Consider the following 20,468-nt stretch of genomic DNA (forward strand, 5'->3'; position numbering starts at 1 on the left):
ACCGGTGGGATCGCGCCCGTTCCATGGTTTCCGTGATGGGACTTTATGCGCAGGGTTCGGGGCGCAGAGGGAATTGTCCACGGTGCCGGCCGCAGCCCAACCTGAGGCGCCGGGCCAACGTGCGTCACTTCTTGTATGCGCGTTGCCCGGCCGGGTCCCTCTCCGTCCACAGTAAGCAAGGCGCCCCAGCCCGTTATCACCGTCGCTAACCCAAGCCACAGCGGTTGGCAGCCAGCGGCGTAGCGCTGACCGGGATGGAGAAGACAGAAAAAGGAAACATGCTGCCTGTGATCATCGATCCGCCCGCATACCGGTTCGGTCACGTGAGGCCATCCCGGCCTATGAGCGCGAAGCCATTCGGAAGACTATCTCTACCTTACTTTATCATTTGCTTAGGGCTGCCTTACGCGCCCTGCTCCAATAGTTTAATCGGCGGCTGTCCTTCGGATTGGATGATGGGGATGTTGGATGTTGGTTGGCAATTCCGTTCCCCTCACGTTATGGCCGCAATGACCAGGGGAGATTAGAAAAAAAAAAAAAAAAAAAAAAAAAAACCGAGCCAAACAGACCGAGCTAACCTACTCAGCCAAACCAACCTCGTTCTCCTGTCTGTGGCTCGCTCGGGTACAGGTGTGTGCGCGCAAGCGCGATCATCCTCAACTGACGTGGCGGAACGAGAGACAAACATTTGCCAGATCACCTTGCGGACTTCCTTGTTCAGACCGGTCGAGTTCCCACCTCGCGCAGAATCGGCACCGACTACACGCCGGGGTAAAGCTCTCGCCGGCTTTGTTTCTTCCCCTTCGAGTCATGATCCTGACGTGGTGCATGGAACCACCGTGTGATGACCCAGCATATGAGTGTGACATGCTGTACGAGGTACCCGGGTTGTACATGTACCTTGCTGCCGTCATGTTCGCCCGTCGCGTGACGATCGAAGTGGTTAGGCTCGGAGGTGAGAAAATGGTGAATGGATGTCTGACTTTGCTAAGGGGAAACGAAGGGGAGGAACGGGTTCCATCACTCGCGGCGGTGGTTTCGGCTCCTCCTTCAGACGAAAGTAAGTGGCGACCGAGGGAGAGACAGCGCGAGAGGTCTGCGGCGATCCTGGGTAACTATCCGGGACGAAAATGAGGCTTGCAGGGCGAACCGTTGGGTTGAATGGGCTGGCTCCCGTCCTTGCTGCAGGTTTCTGTCTTTCTTTCTCTCCCTGTCAGTCCGAACTCTCCCCCCACACTTACGGTATCATTACTGGAGGACTTGGGGCCTGAGCAACTCTAATTGACCCTCGCTTCGGCTCGTTCACACGGGAAGAAGGACAAAGAAATTCGGGGAGAATCGACCGCCGAGATGGGCTTTAATTTCCGCCCGTGATCACGATGGTTCTTTTGGTTTCTTTCTTTTCTCTGCCTCGGGGACAAACCAGAAAGAGAGCGAGAGAGAGAAAACCATCACGCGCAAGACCTCCCCGAACTCGAATCCTTTAACGATGCTAACCTTCCCGGCCATTTTCCCTCGTGATTGATTGATTGTCCCCCTTGATTTCTCCGATTTGCTCGCCCTCTTGTGCTCGTAACGTACTGTACGGCGGACGCATCCCGATCGACGTATCAATTGCATCCCCGCATCTCGTCGGGCGGATTCCTCCAGATATCATGGATCGATGGCCTCACCTGCCCCATCTGTAAGGGGGGCAATTGAGCGGGGGTTGGGCTGGGCCTGGCCTGGCCAGGTAGGTTTCAAAACAATCAAAAGCCTGGTGCTGTACGGTGTCCTAGCGGCTGGTCACATCATTCATCTCATCATCAGGGCGCTGAAACATCCCTCGTCGATCCCTGCCTGCTGCGGTGTACATGTCACCTTTTCTCTCCTCGCATGAAGATGCGGCTTATTAGCAAATAAATAAACGCGATGTCACTTTGTGCGGAAAGTGGAGTGGAGTATGAGGGCTAGATGTATGAAATGTCACTAATTACCTATTTATTATCTACCCATGTATTCTCTACTTATTGCGGATACTACAAAGTACGAGAATTATTATTCAACTAGATCCAGAGTATATCGCCCTGCCCTCCCCGGCAGTTCATCCCCGAGTCCTTAGACTAGACCACTAGCCCGGATACCGTTACGGCTGGGAATCGAGAGGAATTGCGATGTGCGTGACTATTGGAACCCTATCTTGGGCTAGTTACGGGGAGATCTGCGACGTTTTTTTTTTTTTATTTTCTTCATTTTTTTTTTTATTTTTTCCCAGGTATGGACTGGCGTACAGCGTACTGATGTGATGTGATCGTCCTGGTGATCTCATCGTCATACGCTGTGGTTTCTTGTTGGGTTGAAAGAGCCAACCAACCGGTGTTGATCTTATTATCTTATCATTAGTTGATCGATGGTCGATGTTATGAACTCATCTATCATATGTAAATCTACGGATATGATTTCTTATATTAAGTGGTTTGGTACTGTGCAGTTGTTGCCAGTACGCCTTCGGCAGTATATATATTGTATAGTTGACTAGTAAGTTTATCAGTCAGATTTGCATCCCATCCCGAATAATCACAATGAACATACAAAACCCATAGTATATACAATAATATAATAAAACCGGAATATAACAGGTAATATCCTTGTTACCCATCAAACCATGAGATCCAAGGTGTTTTTCTTTCTCCTTTCATCTTTCATAACCATAACTCAAACCTAGTTCGTCCATTCATCCGTTCTTCAACCTTCTTAATTAACCTTTTCTATGTAAACTAAATACTGCTTACATACGTGTGTAGCACACGGGTCATACGCAGAGGTAGGTAAGGTAGTTAACTGCCTCCCTACCCGGGTAGGTTTGAATCCATGAGCGAACGAACGAACGAACGAACGAAACCTGACGTCTCATCTTCCTAATTCAGACTAATCCAAAGTAAAACAGGACAGAAAGGGAAAACTGACACTCCGACAGATGACAGATACGGAACTAAATTAAGGGAATATGGAGATGCAAGCATCGGCCCATCCCATCCCATCTACTGCTGATTCGATTCTGAATAATGGGATCGGGGCCAGGAGAGACAAAACGGTGATTGTCCGTCCGTTCATGGACAACCACCCACCAAGTTCGGGCTCGCAAGGGAAAAAAAAGCAAAAGGCGAAAAAGAGTTTCCGCTAGGATCTTACCAAGTCAAATCATCGGTGGTCATTGAGTAGGACTGAAAAAGACTAAGACTGAGTTTCATGGCTTGCATGGATTCTAGCCGGAGAGGGATGGCTGTGCGTTTTTCTTTCTTTTTTCTTTTTTTTTTTTTTTTTTTTGTTTCTGGTATTTTTATTTTGGGGTGAAGGGGGCCGTGTTTTACGGAGTTTACGGTTTGCCAATGGTCCATCTGCCGGTCTTTTCTCCTCTTGGGGATTTGTTTGCCCTGCTTCCAAGAGGGAGGGGGAAGGGGAGGGGGAGGAGGGGCTTTGGGTGGCAGGAGGGAGCACCGTGAAGAAGCAGGAGGAAAGGTACAGGACGAGGATGAATGGATGGTTGGATGGCTGGGAGACACTAGTCTGGCCATGTCGACGACAGCATGGTTTGTGGATTGTGATTGATACGATGGCTTCTCTTTTCTCCCCCCGTCCCCCCTCCTCTTTCCCTTCCCCTCTCTCTGTCGTCTCCTCTTTCTGCATTGCTCCACCCCGTCTGACAGGAATTCATGTATCGGGGAATTGTTTGGGCAGGGATGCAGGCTGGAGAGGGACTTTCCCCGTTCAATGGGAAAAGAGAAGAGGGTAAGGATCCTCATGGGCCATGGACGAATTCGCCCAGGTGCAGATGTGGATATCTCTTTCTGCTGGAGGGATAGGCAAGCGGCCGTGGAGCTAACGGCACGCCCGACGGGCCGACTGCGGCGCGCGGACAGCAGTCCATAACATGCACGTCACTATTGTGAAGGTCTGAGATCAGGAAACCTGACAAGGTTGTCCGGGAATGAGACACGATCACTGCCATTATTGGGGGACAAGAAATGGCGGTAAGGGGAACGGAAATCCCGGGGCTAGGTATCGATGTCCTTAGCTCAGCATGCTCAAGCAAAAAATGAGTGAGAGAGAGAGGGGGGAAGGATGTCTGCTGTCATGACTACAGAAAGCCCCAAGCCACTGGAAACAGAAAAGGCCAGTCCCTTGAGGCGGCACATTCCTCTGGAGTCCAAAGAGATGGAAATCGAGAGAGCCTATTACCCAACAAGGACCCATAAGTTATCTTTTTTAGTTTGTAGGAAATGGTTACGGATTCACATCGAAGCCGCAAAAAAGACGCGAAACATACACAGCCAAGTGATGCCCAACTCATAATACACGGAGGATAGTTTAACAAGAACACAGACAGCTCACCTTCAGAGGAAGATAACAGAAACATGACGAGCAAAAACAGTGGCAGCACTACAGAAAAAAAAAGTTCGACACACCTACACCGCGAGATAAAACAAGACGGTCGCCATTGAGGGGACTAAGCACCCAACATCGCGGAAATTCCAGTGATTCTAGCTGGCAGAGTCGTCCGAAGACTCGGATCCAGAGTGGTTGACCGGATCCACCGCATCGGGCATGACGACGCTGTTGAGATACGTAACCTGTTGAGCGATAATTGAAGTCTAGTCAGTGAAACACATCCTCATCGCGTTCCCCCTCATCTCGCCTTCCGAGACACCCCTGCCACCCTCTGAGGAGGATGGATTTAGCGGTGGGTATCGTTGTGCCCGAAGCCACACCGCTGGAGTGGCCAGAAAGGGAAAGAATGAGAGGGGAAAAAAGGGCCTTGTAACTGATACGGGCACTAGGATCCAATAGACGCAGGCGCGGACAAGCGGAGGGGGGAAAGCCAAATGACGGGACAGCAAGGATGGGCAGGATGGGGGCCTTACAAAAGGTTCAATGACACCAATGAGCGCCGCGATTTTATCCTGTGCGTCGGGGCTTCTAAAGTCCTCATCGGCAAGAGGCTTGCTAATGGTGAAATTCCGTAGGCGAAGCAATTTGATGTTTTCGTTGTCCACATCGTATCCCTGGGCAGGCAAAAAGGCTTGTCAGCAATGTAATTGGACGAGAGATGTGGTCCGCCGGGGAAAGCCCATCAACTGAACCATGGAAACAGATGAGACGGTGTCGAAAACTCTTCGAGACCAAAGCCCCCGGTGGGACGACAGGCATGGCTTCCCGTGCTAGCTGGGCCCCAGAACAACCAGATACCAGGGGGTTGGGCTTGGGTCGAAAAGGGTGCGACCCAGACCCAGACACGGGTAACCTGTCGGAGCCACCCGCGCTCCAGCACCACCGCTGCTATCAAGAGCGCCTTTGTTGACATCCTCCGGACTGCATCCCCGTCTAGGACCATCAATGACGATGGCTCTAAGTGACCATGGGATTCTTTCGGCGGAGTGGTGATGCTCAAAGCCATGGCGGTTGATCATCGCAGGGTCACAAGCCACAGCTTGGGCCACAACACCACGACCGGCTGTTGTCCAGGCATCATCATGCCAAAGCCATCACCAACCCTCTGTTTCCATCAACCTGAGAGTCGTTTCGGTCCCTTTTGCTCTTCATATTTACCCAAAGAATGAAAACAATTCGGTCTTTGGTGACTTGAACGTGATGCTAACGCAGATAATCCGTTGTCAACGGCGATGGCACGCGCCCGGCAGCCTCCCTCGTCCGTCGAAAGCCGTCATTTTTGGCCTCGCAGAATTCAAACAGTCGTCTCGAACACATGGAACCGAAACCAAATTGGAATGCACGGAAATGGAGATGATAACGATGCTCGATGGCCGCGAGGCATACGGCATGCAGGCGATGGGGCAATGACACATACCTTAGGTTTGATCTTGAGAGCAGTCTCTTTGTTCTGATCGAGAAACTCCTTCACGGCTTTCTCTTCGTCGTCAGGTACCCCGTTCAAGATTTCGCGGCGCATATTTGCCTCGTTCAACACGGCCTTCAGCCCATGCGAATTGCGGTCGATATCCTCTCGAAGAAGCGCCAATTGGTCGGCATCTGGTTGCCACAATCCCGCGCCTAGAATATTCCCAACCCCTCGTTAGCATGCCGTCTATTGATCATTACAGATCGGTGGATAGAGAGCGTGGACGCCACGGTCGTTGCTTTCTGCTCTAGACCAATCTCGGGCATGCACACCAGTCGATTTGTGGAAAAGGGGTCGAAAGCACGACGCAGTGGTAGCACGGGACAAATTCCGATGAAGTTCTCGCTTAGAACTCCATGGTCTAGAAACAATCGCATTGTTCTGAAGAGAAGCGACATACCGATGATGCAAGATCCGGGCTGGCAATGGACATAGTAAGAGGCATAAGGGCCTTTTTTACCCGTGCGAGACCTTCCGAGAAAGCAAATTAGCTGACAGTTACAATTGCTCAGTGCCAGGCCTATACCTACCAAGCAGCAGAAAAGTAAGGCTGTTCGATGACGTGGTCAGCTCATTCGATCCAATATCACAATAGCTAGAATCGGACGGGTACAACGGGATTCCCACCAAGTCGTGGGGATCTCGAACGTACGTACCTTATACGGTGTAGGATCTTTGGTGAACCTGACGTCCCTATGAATGCGAAATATCTAGAGCACATTTGATTGTCAATAAATATCCCTCCTTTTTCCGTCCATACCATTATTTTTCTTTTTTTGTGTGCTCGTCTCTTTTCTCGTGCTCTCCATTCATTCACTTGGAATTTGATAGCACTTACCATGTCCTTAGCTGGCAATTCGGGAATTGTGCTATCGACGTCTGAGATTTTCTCTGAGAGAGATACAACGAAGCTTTCCCAATCCTTTCTTGCAGCCTGATAGTCCGCATCATGTGCTGTCAAAAGGGTTGATGGTTAGCCATAAATTGAAGCCAAATAAAAGACACCATGGCGGTCGCGGCTTGTCGGTACCTTTGAGCCAGCTCCTCTCATTGTTCTCCGATAAACCCTCCAGAAACTCGAGGGTGTTGGGATGCAACGTGTGATCCTCATATGGAATGTTTCCTGCATCCTTGGCCTTAGGCTTCTTGATGAAGACTTCCTTCCCGGGCCCCAGGCCGGTCGTGACGCCTTCTCGCCACAGCTGCTTGTCTTTCGGCACCGTGTCGCCTGCGCTTTCTTCGCCCGAGTCATCCTGCGATTTGGCGCCTCCTTTTCTGCTCTTTGCGCTCTTGAATGCCTTCCGACTCCCCTGTTGAGTTGCCGACACCGTCGCCTTGTTAGTTGCGGGTGCTTCCCATTCCGAATCGAGGGGTGGGGGGCGTAAGCCGGTGGAATTTGGGGAGAGAAAGACTCACGGTCTTAGGCGCGGACTCCTCCGGGTCATCTTCCTGGAAAAATTTGCTCGTTTTGGTGGTGGTTTTCACGAGATTTTGACCGGTGGTGCCTTCGGACTTTCGCCTTTTGGGATCATTTTTGGAGTCCGTGGATGTGGATAGTCTTTCAGACGCGCGCCTTTTTGGAGCCGGCGCTGGAGCTGGCGCCGACGCGGGAGCGGCCCGAGACGATCGACGAGGCATGGCAAAAGAGACTTGGAAGACCCTTAAGTGCTCCTCTGGCAGTCTAGCAGAAAAGGGGGTTAAAGGTTCAAATAGCTAAGAGGCGGTTGGAGCAGATACGGAGAGCTACGCCGGCTGTATGCAAGAAAAGGTTGGAGAACGTAGGTCATATAAGAGGCGTTGGCGTGGCTTGGTGGTAAAGCTCCTTGACCGGCTTACGGGTCGTTAGCGGCCTGATAGACTTTCAAACGGACAAAGGGACCGGGAAGCGACCAGGAGGCTGGTAACTTCTGGGGCGTTTTCGCGTGGGAAAAGCGGGCGAGTTCTTTGCTTCCGCACCGCTAAACTTAGTGCGTCCGCTCGGCAGAAGAACGTCGTGTTCGAGAAGGATTTGCGGCACACGATCGATGCGGGCCTTTCTTTTTTTCTCTTTGTATAGTGACAGATGGTCTGCTTTCCCCTGGATCGTTGGGCTTATTTTTATTGGTTCTTTGTCGTCTCGAGTGTCGCTTCGTTCGAAACAATAATTTTCTTGGTTCGCGTCGGTCATCTACCTAAAGAATAATCGTCAGTCTCTGCACCGACCAGTTCCTTTCTGAAGCGAAGAGGGAAGATCGGATCCTCTTCCTCTTTGATAGTATCGGGTTTCTTTGGACTCCTATAATAAAGCCCTCCCCTAAAATAGAAGCCACCCATAAGAGAAAAATGAGTGAAAGTGAAAAAGACACGATACCAGAAACCTTTGTGTCTCGCAAGAGCAAAATCCTCGCAGAGCTCTCCATCCCAGATGCCGAGTACACAGACCTTTCACCCAAGGGCTCGGTCGACGAAGGCATCCGCGATCTCATCCGCGACATTAACGCACTCCCAGGCCTGGTCACAACGAGCAGCTGCGCTGGACGAATCAGCGTCTTCCTGGAGGGGAGGAAGAGCAAACCCCAACCTCAACAAGCACCACTTGGACAGAACGAGTCGTTCAACGAACCACAAAGACAGTTCGTGCCCTCGGGGGGCAAAGGGGCAGGAAAATGGCTGTTTGTGTCCCACGAGCCTTTGAAGGAGGATGCCGTCCCCCTTGGATCTGTATCTGGATCTGAATCTGGTCGACCGGAAGAGACGAAGCCGACTAGGTCGTTGTGTGAACGGTTTGGCTTGGAGCCAGGCGATGGGAAGCCTCCGGGGATGAACCAACAAGGCCGAGCCCCGCGTCTGGTGCGCTTCCATTTCGAGCCGATGGTACGTGCCACCTGACTTTGCTTTTTCCTTCGTTCGTTCCTTGTGGGTGCTGGAGGGGCCTGGACCTCTTGCTTCTTTGTTCTTGAGTTTCTGCTCGCTTGCTCTTTGTCTGTTGCTTTCCGCCAGCCTCGTTGCTTATCTTTGCGTTGTGAATCATTGGTGGTCCTTATTGATAGATACTACTTGTGTTTCCATATACGCTAACGTCCTAACCCTTATACCTAGATTTTGCATATTATGACGGCTACGCTCCATCACGCCCACCCTGTCTTATCTGCCGCCTCGGCCTCTGGCTTCCGCGAGAGTGGCCTGCAAAGTCTCCGCTGCCTGGATGCCGAAGATGGTCCGAGTCCGATTGTCGCTGTGCGCTCGGCAGGTCTCTCGCTGGAGTCGGTGATCGGGTACTGCGAAGAGGGTGATGATGACAATGAAGACCTCGCGGATAGCGAACCCGTTATTCGAAGTCTCGTGACGGAGGAGTATCTGCAGATGTTAGTGGCGATGTCGAATGAGCGATTCTCGGTCAACACGGAGCGGAAAGAGCGATTCCGCTCAAGTATGCTGGATCTGTGTGCGGCGGCTCATTCGCGCGGTGCGAAGACGAAAGGCAAGGCGAAGGGTTCTGCGGATTGGGAGGATCCGGAAAAGCGGAGGGAGAGAAAGAAGGCAGAAGGTTTGTGGAGGAAGAAGCAGCTTGAGGAGCAGAAAAAGAAGGAAGAGCAAGAAGGTGCTCAAGGAGATGTAGATATGAGCTAACGAGGAAGTTATCTAGTTATGAGTGGAATGAACTGCATTAAGCTAATTGCTAGACTGGAAAGTAAATATGCACAGAAAAAGAAAGAGAGAAGGAAAGCAGGAAAAAAAGACCATAAAGAAGATAAAAGCTTCTGTAAAAGAAAATAACAGGATGCATGCGGATTGCATGTTCGAACGCAATGGCTGTTCGTCGACCTGACATGGCTGTGATAGAAGGGGATAAGGTAAAGAACGATAGAGATAGTTAGGAACCCAAGGTCCTTCTCCAAATGACTTTCCTAAATTCATCCAAGATCATCAAGCCGTGATATTATAATCAGGTCCAGTGTAATCTGTGCAGCGTAAACTTCGACCCAATGAACAAGCTCATAGTATTTCCTGCACGAGATTCTGTACGCATGGGAAAACAAACGCATCCAAATAAAGAGCACAAAGGAAATTCGTAAAATCCAAAAGGCTACTTCTCGGAAGAAGGGAAGCGAGTGGGTGTCGACTGAGTGATACGGTGGGCGTAAACACCACCCCTAGCTTTCGCAGGATGCAGAAGGAATCTCTGATCCCAAGAGGCGGTGTTGGCAAAAGGACTGTCGTTGTTCGCGGCCATGCTGGCGCGGCGTGTCGGAGTAACGAAGGTACCAACCCTTGAAACCCTTGACATAGAATCGGTGCGAGACCGAGGCTGAGAAGTATTGAAGGTGCTGGCAGAATAGAGGGACTCGTTGCTGTGAACGGCACGGCTGTCGGAGGAAGATGGCTGTTCAACTATCGCAGAGTTTTGCTCTTTCTCATGAACCAACCAGCCACTAAGGACAAGGTTGCGTAGGATGATCATCTCAAGTCGTACGGCATCTTCCCATATCATCTCAGTTGCGACATCCGTATCCCACTCAAACCAGATAGGACCGTATGGAGCTTGGGCGCATAGATCCATGTTATCAAGAGGGAATTTGTTTGGCAATCCTGCCACTTCGACGTCGGGAATAGTGCCCTTCGAGATCAACTGCGTATAATACTAAATGGAAATAAAGTAAGCAAAGCTCGGAAAGGAAGCCGGAGGAGAACATACCATGTTCGTAATATTGTTGAACAATGGCATTCTGACTAGAGAGTCAAACGGATGCCATTTTCCCGCTTCAGGAAACCGGATAATCTCCGACATATCCTCAGAGTTGACACAAAGAGTGTATTTCTGGCGTTCGTTGAAGGCTGGACAATTCAGACCGGCATAGAGAAGTTCTCGCAGCAATCTATGATCAAGGCCGATGGTGTTGGTCTTCTTCATTCTAGAAACAAGCGACAGGATATGACGGTTGACTAGTTCAAACAGCTGGTTGCGCTCATGAACCGTGTACAGCTTTGTCGCGTACCATGGGAACTAGAGGCCATGTGAGAACAATTCACTGCAAGACCAAGCAGAATAGGAGTTTGTCACTAACCTTGTAGAGAGTACTGACAGTGGACTCGTAAGTACGCTGGGGACACTTGGCACAGAATGGTGACTGGTGCAGACCAGGACATCAGTTTGCGTCCTGCAACACCTAACAGAACAGACACGGAAGACTTACACGATGCGGAATTTCTGCGTGTCTGATAGCGCCAACAACTTCCTCGCTGGTGAGAAAACCAGCAAATCCAGTGGAATAGGGATCAGTGTTGGCAAGGGCAAAAGGAATGCCGTTTTCCCACACGACACACTTGGCCCGCGGAAAGAGATCCTTTAGCAGAGCATCCTGGCTGCTGAACTCAACATCAACATGTCTATTGCCTAGACGGGGAGGGCGACCAGTCTCATAGATACGATTGATCCGGTTGACTGTCTCCTCGGCATTGGCCGTAGTTTCAAGTTCAACGTAGCAGTCCATAGTCTTAGCAGTAGAACGCTCCATGATGATATGGATCGGACATCCCTGATTAGACGCGATAAGCCGCGCCTGTCGGCCAACGAATTGCACGATCTCCTGCTTGGTAATGGAATATGGAATCTTCGCTGTTGTTAATAAAGCGTATCTTAGACTAGAAGAATGGCAACTCACGTTTGAGATCTTGATCACGCCCCACTGAGGCGGCTCTCTCAGATGCACGTAGCTTCCAAGTGGCATTTCGCTGGGCAATGCAACAGTTTCTGAGCTTCTCGTTATGTCTGAGAGACGCTGAGGTCCCTGCGGAAGCGCCTCAATTCCCTCATCCAGCAAACGATGCATTGAGACATTTTTGGTACGAGAGGACTCAGGAGAGGCAGCCTGGGGGATACTCGGTCTGGTTTGCTCATAAGGCGCTGAGGAAAAAGGATCCGTGAAAAAGCGAGACTGGCTATTCAGAGTAGGAGGTGTAGGAGTTGGAGTTCCAACCGGAAAGTGTACGGAGCCATTGAACGCAGACCTGGCCATAGGAGGACGAATCGAATGGTGTTCTCGGGGAAATTGGGACTGCATTGGGTTGAAAACAGGAGCAATAGGATTATTGAACGTGTTCAATCTAAGCCGTTCAATATCTGGGTATGGACTTGGGGACTCATACCCCATGAGTGGGATATCATGCCCCCTATAGGCCATTGGAGCTGGTGTTGCCTCGCGTTTCTTGTCAGGTGGAAGGAGAAGCAGAGTGGCTGCAGGGAGAGAAGAGGATGGAGTCTTTTCTCAGGGGGAAGCGTTTTTAAAGTGAAAAATTCATTAGGCCGCAAACTTCTCCCAGGCATAAGATGGGGGTGTCTTGATCATTCTTATATTCACTTGTCCTTCATTGAACAAGCCATTGTATGTGAGGGGCAATTCACTCCACTACTGGAGTGTGACAGCAGTTGTAGAGTAAAGGTTTGGATTACCGCAATCAGCTGGGAAATTTGCCGCAGAGAAGTGAATTAACAGTGATGACAATGCATAAAAGAGAGCACGTAGTGACCATTCAATCAATGCTTATCAAGTGGGCTATTGTAGAAAGGCGCTAGGCGTGCTTTGGTAGCCAATGGAAGCTGGCAAAGCTCATCTTAGTTCCAGTCGAACAATCGTTTGTTGCAACAATTGTTATACAATACAATGGCTAGGCTGGTGCATGTAGGGCGGACCTTCACCTTAATCTTGGGGTAGGAAAAGACAGAAGCTTTGATCCATTACAAATCTTCCACTGCTGATATTCCGTGACCGAGGGCGTTGTCCATTCCCAGTTGACAGAAGCTATAATGGCGATGGAACTGGCCTGGCAGGTGAGAATTATGGATGTCTGCGATAGGAGTAAACTTCTACATGTGTTTAAGACGTCATCCGATAAGTCGACACAGACTGTCGCTGCTGGAAGCTGGTATTGATTGAAAAGGTGCAATGGACAATCTCACTAGAGCCGAGTTCGATATAGTCTTGAGACTCTAAGGAAGGCAGTGTCAAGTCAATAGCGTGAACTAATTCTGGAACCAGCCTAGATCGCCTATACAACAGTGGCTATTGGATGACAAGATGATAGAGTTCATGTAATATTTGTAGACTGAACGGGTAACATAGCAAAACGGCTTAATCAAACTGTGACACTGGGTTAATTTGTGGCTCTTCCATCAAGAGGGGATTGGGTATCATACGGGTGTCAAGAACGATTCAGCGACGAATCGAGCACGGGCATTCAACTGCAAGATGGTCAATATCTGAACAACATGTCGCCGTGTCATACGTACGAATAGCTTCATCTCCGAGATCTCCTTATCCACCTCCTCCAAGAACTGGATTATGAACTCCACTAATTGGTGCTTCAACAGTTGTTCCGTATGGAAGTTCGTGATCAGGAACGAGATGTCGTATCCCTAATGCTTGATTAGCATCCGCAACGCACTCTCCAGTTATCCATAGAGCCTCTACCTTCACTGGCTTCCTTCGCAGAATGAAAAATGACTCGGCACGTTGTGTCAAGAACCGAGTAAACTTGTGGACCAAGATATGCTCGATCTCGTCTGCTTGCTTAATCCGAACGCTGACGCGGACACTGTTCACACTGGGCTCGATGAACACCTTCTCGTTCTCGTTTCGCGAGACTGTAAGGGGGTTGAGGATGAGTTCGGGGGAGGTCTGGGCCTCGATCTCGGGGACGTTATGCCGTTCGGAGGTCTGGGAAGCGAAGTTCGAGACAGTAAGTGCGGCGGTAAGGGAGGACCGGACACATTGAAGATAAGGGCGCAATGATTGAGACTGTAGGTTGTCAGCTGCAAATCGTGTGCATTTGGCAGGGAACATAGCTTACCATGGTGAAGATGCAACGTCAGCCGCGAACTGGTGCTGAAACTCCGGGAATTGGTGATGCTGTCAGCTCCGACTCGGTCCAACGTTCAGGAGACGGCGATGATGTCCCGCTGGGCCCGTGATGTCGTCGCCTGGTGGTGGCTGTTTGTTCTGTTTGCACTGCCCGCCCCACGCCTCTCCGAAGGCGATGGCTGCCAACGCCGTTGTTTATGCACCCATTTCATCATCGAACCGGTCAACAGCCTTGTTCTCATATCACAAGATTACTTCCAGAATCCATCAGGATGGCTTCGATACCAGGTATGCTCGTTGAAGTCGCACTGAAGACATTGTTCGCCTCCAATCTAACGCTTCTTTCATCCGGGCAATAGTCATCGTTAAGCACCAAGGTAAACGTCATGAGGTCGAGCTCGACCCATCTTCGAACGGCGAAACCCTCAAATATCAGCTCTACTCTCTTACCGGCGTCGAACCCGAGAGGCAGAAGATCCTGGTGAAAGGAGGCCAGCTTAAAAATGACACCCCGCTCTCCTCGCTCAAGGCCAAACCTGGCCAGACATTCATGATGATGGGTACTCCCGGGGAGGGACAAGGCGCTGGGGATTTGGGACGTCCAAAGGAAGCAGTCAAGTTTCTGGAGGATATGACCGAAGCCGAGGCTGCAAGGGCGGAGGGAGCTACTCCCGCTGGTCTGCAGAACCTTGGAAACACCTGCTATCTGAACTCGACGCTGCAGACTCTGCGAAGTGTGCCAGAGCTCCAGCAGGAGCTCCAGAGGTATCGTCCTTCTGCGTCTGGAGGTGGATCGAGTGTCTCCGATCTCAGCAGCTTTGGTCTGGGTGGTCTCGGCTCTTCCATGGACCTCACGGCCTCTCTGCGGGACTTGTTCAAGCAGATGTCCGAGACCCAAGAAGGCTTTCCCCCGTTGATGTTCCTCAACGCTCTGAGAAACGCATACCCTCAATTTGCCCAGAAGGACCGAAACGGACATGGATATGCTCAACAAGACGCCGAGGAAGCTTATTCACAGATCGTTACTCAGCTGCGAAACAAACTGGTCATCAAGGATGAAGCGAGTGACTCGCCGAGTGATATCTCCTTCGTGGACAAGTTCATGGCTGGACGATTCGAATCGATTACCGAGTGCGACGAGAAAGCTGCGAAGGATGTTGGCGAGCAGCCCAACGAAAGCTCGGACGTCTTCTACAAACTTGACTGCCACATTGGCAAGGAAACAAATCATCTGTCCGACGGCATCATGGCGGGTCTGGAGGAGAAGATCGAAAAGCGTTCTCCCACTCTGGACCGTGACGCCATCTACACAAAGCGCTCTCGCATAGCACGACTGCCCAAGTACTTGACGGTGCACTTCGTCCGTTTCTTCTGGAAGCGTGAGACCCAGAAGAAAGCCAAGATCATGAGGAAAGTGACGTTTCCTGCGGAGCTGGATGCTGTTGACTTCTGCACCGAAGAGCTTAAAAAGCAACTCATCCCCATCAGGGATAAGGTGCGGGAGATCCGGAAGGAAGAAGTTGATGTTGATCGTGCCCGCAAGCGCCAGAAGCTCGCTCATCAGAGAGATGAAGAAAAGAAGGTTGAAGAAGAATCGGGTGCCTCCATGGAACCCATGCAGAAGAAGAAGGCAACCGAGGAACGCGTGGAGGCAGGGAAATCTGAGAAGGATGGAGACTCCACGATGACTGATATCTACAAGACTGACGCTGACTACGAGGCGGAGAAGAATGCATCCATTCTCGCGGCGAAGAAGGAGCTGGCTGAGCTTCTGGGCCCTAAGCCTGCCTCGGAGGCGGGTACCAACAGCTCGGGTCTCTATGAGCTTAGAGGAGTCATCACGCACCAAGGTGCCAGCGCCGACAGTGGTCACTACACGGCATACGTGAAGAAGCAGGACAATGGAAGCACCGCAGGGGAGAATGGAAAATGGTGGTGGTTCAACGACGACAAGGTGACCGAGGTGGAAGCAGAGAAGATCGAAACACTTTCCGGTGGTGGTGAGTAGCCCCGTTTCGTCTCGTCTCATGTGGTTCTCTTGCTAATCTATATTGCTTTCATTAGGTGAATCTCATTCTGCACTCATCTGCCTCTACCGCGCAATTGATCTGCCGACTGCCAACTAAGAATCCTTATTGGCGCGATACTTCCGATGCTTTACGATTGAAAAGTCATCATAACTTAACGTCGATCATGTACTTATGGCTCATGGCTTAAGACAAAATTCTTACTAGACCTTGGACGCGAAAATCTGATACTTCGGCTGTTCTTATTGTCAGATAGACCGTTATAGCACATTATTTTGTCGATCAATGACTTGAGCTTAGCGATTGTCTCCGTGATCCACTGTCAAGTATTTTATTTCATAATGCAATGCCAATCGCGATGTATGGTTTCTTTCGACATCATTTCCACTGAGTAGCTACCATCCACTTCGTAGACCGTATAAAATCACGTGATCGCAATGGACCTCGGCATTGCCGTTCGGTCTCCAGTCTTTAGCGTCGTTCGTCGGAGCCATTCAATAAACCGTTCCTCGCGCCGCCCTCACCACATCGTATTTTCCGCGCAGGATTGCGATGTGACCCGCCATGTTTGGCCCTCGCAGAGTCTTACAATCCCGACTGCGCGTTCTCGCGACCCAAGCGCAACCATGGTCTCGGCTCCGATCCCAGGTACCACGAAACAGCAGCACCGTTGCCCATGAGCCCGCGCCCCAATCATCGAGGTGGCCGCGACGCCTGATATATACTGGAATCTTTGGTGGTCTGGGACTGGCCGCTGGGAAATGGATGGACCAGCAAGTGTCCGCGCCTCCAGTGCCGGGATCAGTCGAAGACCTTGCCAAGCTGGAGGAGATTTACTACGCCTACGAGAACGGCCTGCCTCTTGTGCGAGATCTCCGCAAGGACCCGGATTTCGTGGAAGCAAACGTGTATGGAAACTATTCGGAGGAGGACAAGATCGGGAGGCTGACGTCTGGGCCCTTGAGCGGGAGCCGGGGACTGGCGCTTCAGGTTTGCTTGCTTCCCTTGTTTTGAGTTTGATGCCGTGAACGGTATCTGTATCTGCTCCGCACAGGCATCTTGCCAGTTCAAGGAGAGAGTCTTAGCCAATGCGACGCTCGCACAACCGAGCTACTGCAATCTGCCGAACCTCTCAACTGCCGGCGGCCTGTGCCAGGCTCAGATCAGATCAACCTCGGATGTTCGTCTGTTCCTCGCTAACTGATTGGCTCTACAGAAAGTGTTTTGGAACGAGAAGGAGAAAAAGGCGGTTAGCGTGGTCTTCTTGGGGACTGGGCTGGAAGGATGGCCAACAGTCGTTCATGGCGGAGCTCTTGGCACCGTGCTGGATGAGAGTTTAGGACGAGTCGCAATCCGCCATCTCCCCGAACGGACTGGCGTTACTGCCAACCTCGAAATCAACTATCGTGCTCCGGTGTACTCGGGCAATTTCTACTCGTTCCACGCCACTGTCGACCAGGAACGCAGCAGTGACCGCAAGGCCTACGTGACTGGCGAAGTGCGTGACCCCGTTGGAAGACTGTGCGCTCAAGCCACTGGGCTGTTTGTCGTTCCCAAGAAGTACAAGCTGCAGAAGGTTGGCACTGAATATTGAGGCCCGCTATACGAACATTCCAAGGGCTTTGAACGGGGCCGAGGGGTCAGTTCTGGACTCTGCGTTGGCTCAGGCGCCATGGACGCCACGAAATTCCACAGGCAGGCATGTGCTCTAGATCCAGGAAAAATGCGACAATAATAAAGGGGGGGCAAAGTGTCGTTGAGAGTACCATATATCACTGTATGTACATAAATAGACCTATCTACAGAGACCCAAAGTCGATACTATCTAGAATCCGGCCTCGACCGGCAATCCCGAATTCACTCGGAATAATTCGAATATCGAATGAGCAAATAGAACTCCGCCAGCGACCAAAATAACCACCACGAGCAGCGGCGTTTTCTGGCCCCCGACAGGCTTGAGTGCCTCTCCACGTTTTTCCCTCCCCGCAATTTCCCCGGCGTATGAGAATCCCCCGTCTCGATCCATCAACCATGGCTCCTCCGCGTCGGCAGTGTTACGCTTTGCGCACTAGAAACATGGAAACTTGCCTCGGCTGTGTCTCAGAATGGCACCAGCGCCGAAAGTCTACGTCTTCGATCGCCTTTGTGACCCATTCGGTGCCCCTCACTGGCATGCATGGAGTATGGACAAGCATTGCTGACCCACGCGCCCAGTGACACCCTCCGGTCTACGTTCGTCGATTTCGCGGGGTATATAAGATGCCACGGCTTGGATTGAAGCTTGTCGCCTTCTCTTTTTCCTTAGCTTTCTCTTGCGCGCTTGTCGGCTGCTAGCGTTGATAATTTTTCGTCCTTGTAGTCTGGCATTTCTCGGCTCGCTTTTATTTTGGACTATTTGTTGTCGCAATCATGGAGACTCCCGGTCTCTCCAGCTCGCCTCAGGTAGACGAGAAGGCGACAGGAAGGAGAGTCGAGGAAAACGAGGGTCAGAAGTATAGTCACCATGAAGACGTTGCGCTGAATTCCTACGCGGATGAGGCCGGGGAGTCTGAAAACGCACATCCCGTGAGTACAGGTTGACATTGATTTCATTCCTGGAGAAATTGATTATTGATGGTGACCCTTTCTTCAATTAGATGACCTTTCGTCGATTCATGGGGTTTACCGCCATGGCCTTTCTGTGGACGGGCAGTCAGATTCCAGTATACCTCTTCGGTGCGTCCTCGACCGAGGGTTGACATCACGACCGTGGCGCATATTCAGACTGATGGCTCTTCACAGGAGGCATTCCACCGCATATTTATGGTGATATTGGTGGGTCGGATCGATGGGTTTGGTTTGTGAGTTGAATCGATAGCTTCGTCCATTGGATGCGACGAAACTAATTGATCTTGCTCGTGTTCAGGTTCTTGCAAATCTGCTAGCACTGTCGGGAGTTTGCCCTTTCGTCGGGTCATTGTCCGATCTTATCGGTCGTCGCTATGTTGCTATCATTGGAGCTACTCTGGTTTGCATTGGCATGATTGTGTGCAGTACCGCCAACACCATGAATGTGTTTATTGGTATGTATATCTGAGGCACTCAATCCTTTCGAAAACCCCTAAAAAGGGTGCACTGTAGACAGTTACTAACTACGAGCAGGCGGAATGGCGATCGCAGGAGCAGGAGCAGGAGTCAACGAATTAACAGCGCTGGCTGCTACCTCGGAAATGGCGCCCACCAGCCAGCGAGGCAAATATGTCGCCGTGCTCATCTTTACCATTGTGCCATTCTGTCCATCCGTGCTATGGGCTCAGCTTATTTCGTCCCATAGTGGGTGGCGTTACGTTGGTGCCTTCTGCGGTGCTTGGAGCGGCTTCGGCTTGCTCATCACAACACTGTTCTACTTTCCCCCTCCTAGAGTCAACTCGGAAGGACTGGCCAGACGGGATATTCTCTCCCGAGTAGACTATGTTGGTGGATTCCTCAGCATAGTTGGTTTGATTCTATTCATGGCCGGCATGCAATGGGGCGGTTACCAGGTGCGTATTCTCCTTCGTCGTGAACGCCCATTGAATCTAAGCTGCTAACTATATGCAGTATGAGTGGACATCAGCCCATGTTCTTGTCCCACTTATCCTTGGATTCGTTATTCTAGTCGCATTTGGCTTTTGGGAAATCTACGGAGCGAAATACCCTATTTTCCCGAGCCGTTTGAAGCAGGAACCTCGCACTCTGGGCCTAACGCTGGTCATCACCTTCATCTCCGGCGCCAACTTCTTCTCAGTTATTATGTTTTGGCCTACGCAGTCATTCAACGTGTATGGCCATGATCCCGTGGACGTCGGTGTTCGAAGCCTTCCCATCGGGTTCGGTATCATGGGCGGTGCCTGCATAGTCCTCTGGCTACTCAGTGTTCTTCGTGGACACAACAAGGAGCTGTTGATCATCAGCAGCATCCTCATGACAGCAGGTACATACATAGACACCCCATCCATCCCTCCTGACATTCTCAACCTCGACGTCAGACCTAACTAACCACCCCTAGGCTGCGGCGCAATGGCCGTCGGACGAATCGACAACCTCTACCAACTCTGGGGCATCCTCACCGTCGCCGGTCTCGGAATCGGAGGCATCGTAGTCCCAGCATCCATCATGACCACCATCATATGTCCAGACGTAAGTCTCCCTCCCTCCTGCTCCTATCCTTTCAGCCAACCCCCCTTCATCTTCCAAACCAAACTAACCCCCTTAGGACCTAATCGCCACGATCTCCGCCCTCACGCTCTCCATCCGCGTCGTCGGCGGCAGCATCGGCTACACAATCTACTACAACGTATTCATCTCGAAATTCATCCCCAACGCAACGCACTACATCGGCGGCGTGATGGTCACAAAGCTCAACATCACGGACCCCGTACTCATCAAACACGCCATCGAACTCACCGGCGCGTCGCTTCTCGACCAGCTCCACCACCTCCCGGGCATCAACGGCAGCGAGGCGGCGTACGAGGCGGTCGTGGTGGCGGGGCAGATCGCCTACGCAGAGAGCTATAAGTGGGTTTATTATGCTAGTATTGGGTTCGGGGGCGTGTCCATCCTCGCGGCTTGCTTTTTGGGGAATATTGGCGATTATATGGATGATCATGTGGCGGTTGTTATCCATTGAGGTTTTGTTTGGTTGATTGGGTTAGGGTTTGTTGGGGGGGAGGGGGTTGGTTGCTGGTA

The 20,468-nt window shown here is 51.2% G+C and overlaps 7 protein-coding genes across 7 annotated transcripts; 4 read left to right on the top strand and 3 right to left on the bottom strand.

Moving 5' to 3' along the window:
• Window positions 1–4,034: 4,034 nt before the first annotated feature.
• Window positions 4,035–7,876, bottom strand: P170DRAFT_177580 (DUF2461 domain-containing protein). Its single transcript, XM_024842646.1, has 10 exons — window positions 7,313–7,876; window positions 6,927–7,206; window positions 6,735–6,850; window positions 6,553–6,606; window positions 6,427–6,446; window positions 6,297–6,367; window positions 5,846–6,048; window positions 4,902–5,042; window positions 4,446–4,610; window positions 4,035–4,211 (listed from the first exon to the last, which is right to left on the bottom strand). The coding sequence occupies exons 1-9, from the start codon at window positions 7,532–7,534 to the stop codon at window positions 4,521–4,523; spliced, it is 1,197 nt and encodes a 398-aa protein (XP_024704508.1). The 5' UTR covers window positions 7,535–7,876; the 3' UTR covers window positions 4,035–4,211; window positions 4,446–4,520.
• A 342-nt stretch (window positions 7,877–8,218) lies between these two features.
• P170DRAFT_357817 (tRNA wybutosine-synthesizing 3 family protein) lies at window positions 8,219–9,505 on the top strand (the record flags this gene model as incomplete). Its single annotated transcript, XM_024844247.1, has 2 exons — window positions 8,219–8,749; window positions 8,975–9,505. 2 exons carry the CDS (start codon window positions 8,219–8,221, stop codon window positions 9,503–9,505), a joined length of 1,062 nt encoding a protein of 353 aa, XP_024704509.1.
• A 484-nt stretch (window positions 9,506–9,989) lies between these two features.
• On the bottom strand, window positions 9,990–11,760 carry P170DRAFT_313766 (uncharacterized protein; the record flags this gene model as incomplete). The annotated part of the gene is made up of 5 exons (XM_024843269.1): window positions 9,990–10,517; window positions 10,572–10,880; window positions 10,942–11,004; window positions 11,071–11,487; window positions 11,539–11,760. Coding segments are annotated over 5 exons (1,539 nt in total), but the record flags the coding sequence as incomplete, so codon positions are not given.
• A 1,028-nt stretch (window positions 11,761–12,788) lies between these two features.
• P170DRAFT_408262 (actin-related protein 2/3 complex subunit 4 family protein) lies at window positions 12,789–13,813 on the bottom strand. Its single transcript, XM_024846717.1, has 5 exons — window positions 13,724–13,813; window positions 13,345–13,671; window positions 13,164–13,289; window positions 13,071–13,115; window positions 12,789–13,014 (listed from the first exon to the last, which is right to left on the bottom strand). The coding sequence occupies exons 1-5, from the start codon at window positions 13,724–13,726 to the stop codon at window positions 13,006–13,008; spliced, it is 510 nt and encodes a 169-aa protein (XP_024704511.1). The 5' UTR covers window positions 13,727–13,813; the 3' UTR covers window positions 12,789–13,005.
• A 133-nt stretch (window positions 13,814–13,946) lies between these two features.
• On the top strand, window positions 13,947–16,126 carry P170DRAFT_408266 (ubiquitin-specific protease UBP6). Its single transcript, XM_024846718.1, has 3 exons — window positions 13,947–14,022; window positions 14,094–15,734; window positions 15,799–16,126. The coding sequence occupies exons 1-3, from the start codon at window positions 14,007–14,009 to the stop codon at window positions 15,858–15,860; spliced, it is 1,719 nt and encodes a 572-aa protein (XP_024704512.1). The 5' UTR covers window positions 13,947–14,006; the 3' UTR covers window positions 15,861–16,126.
• Window positions 16,127–16,271: 145 nt separating this feature from the next.
• Window positions 16,272–17,606, top strand: P170DRAFT_436831 (PaaI family thioesterase). Its single transcript, XM_024849234.1, has 2 exons — window positions 16,272–16,751; window positions 16,978–17,606. The coding sequence occupies exons 1-2, from the start codon at window positions 16,527–16,529 to the stop codon at window positions 17,353–17,355; spliced, it is 603 nt and encodes a 200-aa protein (XP_024704513.1). The 5' UTR covers window positions 16,272–16,526; the 3' UTR covers window positions 17,356–17,606.
• A 564-nt stretch (window positions 17,607–18,170) lies between these two features.
• On the top strand, window positions 18,171–20,409 carry P170DRAFT_408270 (putative MFS drug efflux pump; the record flags this gene model as incomplete). The annotated part of the gene is made up of 8 exons (XM_024846719.1): window positions 18,171–18,326; window positions 18,398–18,476; window positions 18,543–18,601; window positions 18,667–18,823; window positions 18,903–19,282; window positions 19,341–19,713; window positions 19,789–19,919; window positions 19,996–20,409. 8 exons carry the CDS (start codon window positions 18,171–18,173, stop codon window positions 20,407–20,409), a joined length of 1,749 nt encoding a protein of 582 aa, XP_024704514.1.
• Window positions 20,410–20,468: the final 59 nt, after the last annotated feature.

The sequence above is a fragment of the Aspergillus steynii genome (assembly GCF_002849105.1).
Source record: "Aspergillus steynii IBT 23096 chromosome Unknown P170scaffold_4, whole genome shotgun sequence".
NCBI lineage: Eukaryota > Fungi > Ascomycota > Eurotiomycetes > Eurotiales > Aspergillaceae > Aspergillus > Aspergillus steynii.